Source organism: Zingiber officinale, chromosome 11B (assembly GCF_018446385.1).
Source record: "Zingiber officinale cultivar Zhangliang chromosome 11B, Zo_v1.1, whole genome shotgun sequence".
NCBI lineage: Eukaryota > Viridiplantae > Streptophyta > Magnoliopsida > Zingiberales > Zingiberaceae > Zingiber > Zingiber officinale.
Window position 1 is genome coordinate 60343027 of NC_056007.1, and position 6093 is coordinate 60349119.

General features: G+C 38.5%; 1 protein-coding gene across 1 annotated transcript; it reads right to left on the reverse strand.

Moving 5' to 3' along the window:
- Positions 1-4930: 4930 nt before the first annotated feature.
- LOC122033951 (uncharacterized protein ycf23-like) lies at positions 4931-5762 on the reverse strand. The gene is made up of 5 exons (XM_042593095.1): positions 5679-5762; positions 5540-5599; positions 5359-5448; positions 5174-5281; positions 4931-5098 (listed from the first exon to the last, which is right to left on the reverse strand). The coding sequence occupies exons 1-5, from the start codon at positions 5760-5762 to the stop codon at positions 4931-4933; spliced, it is 510 nt and encodes a 169-aa protein (XP_042449029.1).
- Positions 5763-6093: the final 331 nt, after the last annotated feature.

Below are 6093 nucleotides of genomic sequence, written 5' to 3' on the forward strand. Positions count from 1 at the left end.
CTATACGTAGATGACATTTTGTTAGTTGGAAACAATATTAAAGTGTTATCGGAAGTAAGGGTATGGTTGTCCAAGCAATTCGATATGAAAGAATTAGGAGAATGCTCACATATTCTTGGGATCAAATTAATAAGGGATCACATGAAAAGGATGTTATGCTTGTCCTAAGCTTCATATATCGATACAATCCTTGCTCGTTTTAGCATGCAAGACTCCAAGAAAGATTTTCTACCTTTTAGGCATAGAGTAGCATTATCTAAAGAGATGTCTCCAAAGACATCAAAGGAGATAGAGGACATGAAAGCAGTTCCTTATGCTTCGGCTGTCGGAAGCCTTATGTATGCTATGTTATGCACGAGGCCGGATATCTGTTTTGCCGTGGGCTTGGATAGCAGATATCAAAGTAACCCTGGACAAGGATATTGGACTGCTGTAAAGCATATATTGAAGTACCTGAGAAAGACTAAAGATTATATGCTTGTTTACCAAGTAGATGATTTGCTCCCTGTGGATTACACGGATTCTGACTTCTAATCAGATAGGGACAATAGTAAGTCTACATCAGGCTATGTGTTTACTTTAGGAGGTGGAGCCATTGCATGGAGGAGTGTTAAGCAGAAATGCGTTTCAGACTCAACCATGGAAGCTGAGTATGTGGCAGCCTCTGAGGCAGCCAAAGAAGTTGTATGGCTTAGGAACTTCCTAATGGACTTAGATGTGATTCCTGGTTTGCCCAAAATCATCACAATTTATTGTGATAATAGTGGTGCAGTAGCAAACTCGAAGGAACCACGAGCCCATAAGGTGAGTAAACACATAGAGCGCAAGTACCACCTGATACGAGACATCGTAAAGCGAGAAGAAGTTGCTGTCGCTAAGATTGCATCAGTAGATAACCTGGCAGATCCTTTTGTTAGGTTTTTCGGGCCGCGAATATAGCTTTTTCGCGTCGCGGAAACCCCGAAGGCCCCTAGCCAACGGATCCATGCAAAGAAAAGGTTTGAAAAACATACGAATACGAGTTTCTATCTAGATCTACACTTAGATCTACAAAAGAAAAAGGTTATACCCTTGAAGCGAAGCCCTTCACGTTCCCGCTCGTCCAAATAGTGCCGGATCTCGAAGTTGTCAACGTAGACAACTCTCTATATGTATCCACACAAACAAGTAGGTGGAGAAAAACCACACAAAAGGTGTGCTAGCACCTTTGGATGGTTCGGCCAAGAGAGGAGAGGGAGAGCAAAATTGGAGCAAGGAAGAAGATGATGGAATGAATGAGATTAATTCACAAAATGAAAACACATCAACCCATTCATGTGGCCGGCCACATTAAGAGGGTGTGTAACTCCCATGGAATGCCAAGAGTCACAACTCTTGGTAACTCCCATGAGGTGGCATCCCACTTAAGCAAGCATGATGATGTGGAGCATCATCATTGGCCCACTCAATGCCAACTCACCAATGAGGTGGCATAAAGTCAAGTCAAACTTGACTCTTCATCTTCCTCTCAAGTAAAGTCAAACTTGACTTAATCTCTCTCATGGTTGATCTAATCCAACCATTTAATTCAAGCCAATTTAATATATAATGAATCTAATTCATTTAATTAAATTGATTCAATGAGTCATAATCCAAATTAGACTCATTAAACACATGAATCAACTTGAGTCTAACTCAATTAGCCCAATTAGGATTACTCTTAATCCAATTTGATTCATCAAATGAATCTAATCCTCTTGGTTCATCATATGAACATAATCTCCATCTAATTGTACTTAGTGTGTGACCCTATAGGTTCTTGTAACGTTGGCAATACCCCTAAACCCATTTAGGAGCATAAGTAATGAGCGGTATCTAGCAACACATCATTACTACCCAATGTTACAAGAATGTTGAGATCCAACATCACCTTTGTGACTACTAATTGTGAATCCTCACAAAATATGACAAGTGTCCTTCTATCCTAGACATCTAGATTGATCAATGTGAGGCATAGACCGTGTCATCCTTTGATCAATCTAAATCTTGAACTCCAAGTAGACTCACTAAATCAAATGAGCTCAATATCTTATATGACTCATTTGGGCATGGCCATGCACTTTGTGGTCTCACTCTATCAAGAATACTGATGTCTCTCCCGTCATATAGGAGGGATAGATCCCATCTACATCACTCACATCCCTCCGCATAATTTGTTACATACCCAGTAATCGCCTTTATAGTCCACCCAATTACGGGTGACGTTTGACGAAACCAAAGTACATAACTCCTTATGTAGGGAACCATGGTGAGTTCAGGTCCAAGGACTAGTAGTCATACTACACTACAAGAAAAAAGCTAAACAACAACGCTTTTTTGGCGTTGTCGTATGTACTTAAAAAGTGATGTTGTAGATGGTGTTGTAGAAAGTCATATCAAAGACAACGCTTTAAAAGCGTTGTGGTTGGTCACAAAGACAACGCTTTTTAAGCGTTGTCTTTTCGTTCTTAAAAAGCGTTGTTATAGATGCTGTTGTAAAAATGCACATATCAAAGACAACGCTTTAAAAGCGTTGTGGTTGGTCACAAAGACAACGCTTTTTAAGCGTTGTCTATTCGTTCTTAAAAAGCGTTGTTAAAGATGCTGTTGTAAAAATGCACATATCAAAGACAACGCTTTAAAAGCGTTGTGGTTGGTCTCAAAGACATTGTTTTTTAAGCGTTGTCCAAATACTCAAAATTATAAAAATACTCAAAATTTACATATAATTGAATATCCACAACCACAATCATTTTTATAATAAGACTATTTAACAAATAAATAAAACTTTATATTATACAAACAAAATGTATACATATTGATCCACAAATTAAATTTGTATCATACAAGTTATCCTTAACTTCATGACAATAATTTTTCAAACACACAAGTTTTACAAAACCTCATCATTGACTAACCGCTGTTGTTGGTGTCCATCGCATGGAATTGCTTCTTTAAGTCCAGCAATCTCTTCTTCTGAAAGGCTTTCAGCTATCACTCTTAGAGCCATCTTCTTCAACTTGTCATCAGCACACCTGGGGTTGTAGGCAATCAAGAAATTTTGTATGAAAACTTTCATACATGTAAATCTCGTACTAAATAATATGTCAATGTTATATATACATGTAATTCATACCGTAAGTGTGTTTATATCGTAACTGACAAGTTTTCTTTAGGGCCAACTTCTACTCAAGCTCTTTAAACACTGCATCAAAATAAAAAAATTGGCATTAGTTCTGTGCTAATCCCTGAAATTTAGATGCTGAGCTACATCAGAAAGAAATTATAAAAGATGTGAAGAGATAACAATGAACAAGAACTATCAGAACCTAATCTGTTTATGTCCATTAAAAACACAACATATCAGATTGAACAAAGAGCAGGTCCTTACCATTCAGAAGCTTCAAAGAAGTGATGCAGGCTCCAAAGAGATAAATCTCTGTGGCATTGCACAATAACCATGCGATATATAAGCTCGTCGACATACATAATTCACCCATAGACGGCAATTTCAATTTTCAATAAACTGAGGAGGAACACATTACAAAAGCAATGATCAATTCATAACTGGATATATAGTAGGATACATATTACCGGTGGATCTCCCTATCCGTTGCTTTCAAAAAAAAAATTGTGATATATATACAACATAAAATTTAAATCTTAAAAAATCGGAAATAATTCATTAAACCTTTTACACAGAAATTACGGAACAAGTAGAAGAGAAAGGGGCAGATTGATAAACCTGCCATGAGGAGAATTGGAGAAATCAAAGGAACTTTGGGAAACCCTCCGCTCCCTTCCTTGATTCTGATGCCTTTCGCATATGCAGTTCGATCTACACTGCCAAGCACGAATATTCTGCTCGATCTATCCATAAAGATTCAAAAGAGAGAAACCAGAAACACAAAAGGGGTAGCTAGAAGCCCGGTTAGAGAAGTAGACAAAAGATCAAACAGAAAGGAACAAAGCAGGGGAGTAGAAAAGGAGTGCTGTAGATGGATATATTAACCAAGCATATTAATGTTTGACCTGTCTTTACAAGTTCTAAGCATATATATTAACCAAGCATATAACCTAAGAGGAATAAGTTACAAAATGCTACTTGATGTTTGACCTGTCTTTATTGGATTTTGCGGCCCCGGTCTTCTTGTAGCCAGGCACAATGTAATACTTGATGTTGACTCTACCTTTGCAGTTGTTTCGGCTTGAGGAGTGGCAAAGAATGGTGGAGTAGAGGATGGATTTCAGGTATTCATCCGTGCCATCGAGGAAATGACTCCAGTAGGTGACTAGCATGTTGACCAGGGCATGCTTGGAGAAGATGACTTGTTTCAGAAGCTTTTTAGATCAAAGATACGAAGTGCATTGTTATAAAACTAGATGCACGAACACTTGCTTATACGGTTCTTGAAATAAAATACATTCGTAATCGTCACTAGCCCAAGCTCAATAAGGAAAATTCACGGTAAATGTGCATAGTATACCTCAGATACTGCAGATGATAGGGAAGGCCAGAAGACAGTTTGACGCAAATATTGAGATTGCCCAAGCCAATCCATGGTACTAATCCTGACAGCTCCTCCAAATCGCACTAACTTGATTGTGTCCACCCATCCTTGTTCATCAGCTTGGAACCTTTGAAATGAAAGCTGCATTGGGTACATGGAAAAAACAACAAAAAGGGAGGATAAATGATAGCCACCAACCTAATTGTTCACAAATATCTGTATAAGTTATTAAGGGTGTTCATAGAAGTTGATCCTTTAGCCGTGTCTGTTAGATGGTCAAATCTAGGCGCCAACTCAAAAATGTTGGCGTCCAAGTGTTAGTGTTCAACTACTTCTGACAATGAAGTAGTAGCAGATAATCAAGAACACAAGAGAATCTGAAAGAGTCTATATTTCTTTCACTAGTAGCAGATAATGATTAGATTAGAAAGCAAAAGAACGCATACCACACCAGCTGCTCCTGCTGTTAAAGCCATAGGTGCAGTGACAGCGCTTAATCCAGATGAGCACATAACTGGAATCTGAACTGCTCGGGAAATGGAGTATGCAGCTGCTAGCGTTGGTGTGGCCTACATTTTAAAGAGGAAAAATATCACATTTTTCATCACAAGTGTGCTAAGATTTCTTATTCGTACTGTTGTTACCTTCTCGATCAAACCAAGGACACCAGGTTTTGATGGACTTGAGTATTTCCCTCCTTCAGTTTGGATTATATCAGCACCTTCCTGTTCCAGCAACTCTGCTAGCTTCACCTTTTTAAATTGAACAAAAAACAACGAGAGATTGTGTTAGTGACAAATCTCAGTTTACGAGGAAATAAATGAGCTACCTGATCAGGGAGACTAAGCATGTGTGGCACGGTTACAGACAGTGTAATGGATGGAAGAATCCTTCTAGTTTCTCTAGTGAGCTTTAGAATCTGACAATGGCACCACAGAATAGTGACGAGATAGAAATAGCTGAAAATACTCGAGGAACTGCAAGGAAAAGTACGATCATGATTCATATACCTGTTCAGGGGAAAACTGAATTCCCATCTCGTAGAAAGAATCATAATTTCCAATTTCCACCTGCATTTAGCACAAGGATTTTAATGTTTGGTATGACAGACAATCCGATCGAAACCAGTCAAGTTCATCGCATCCTAACCATTTGGGCACCTGCTTCCACTGCAGAAGGAAATGCCAAAGGGTCCACAGAGGAAACACAAATCTGCAAGAACAAGATCATCATAAGAAAGAAGAGCTGTGGAACTCTGAAAATGCGAGCTACTGAGGCAGCGAGCAATCTGCTTGAACAAGGTAATCATGCAGCGTTGGAACTCTGTCGTGAGCATCAAAGACCAAATATTACCAAATATTAAGATCACTGACAAACCAAATAATACCTTATTTTTAACAGCTATCTAGAGGATCTGGCTTTTTGACTTGAAGCTGGTTCAAAGAAGACAAATCAAATATACAAATACTAAGATGAAAGCATAATGAAGTAGTTAACTTTTTCTACTTTACCTGATTATAAGATCTACAGCTTCTTGCTCAGTATTTTGCTGCACGAGTAATTA

What these genes read in the sequence shown, in the direction of transcription:
- LOC122033951 (XM_042593095.1), bottom strand. Translation starts at nt 5,762, where the DNA reads ATGATGATCTTGTTCTTGCAGATTTGTGTTTCCTCTGTGGACCCTTTG. An exon ending in TGGAAGCAGGTGCCCAAATG is followed by an intron (nt 5,600 to 5,678) that starts GTTAGGATGCGA and finishes TGCTAAATGCAG; the next exon opens with GTGGAAATTGGAAATTATGA. An exon ending in TTCAGTTTTCCCCTGAACAG is followed by an intron (nt 5,449 to 5,539) that starts GTATATGAATCA and finishes TGCCATTGTCAG; the next exon opens with ATTCTAAAGCTCACTAGAGA.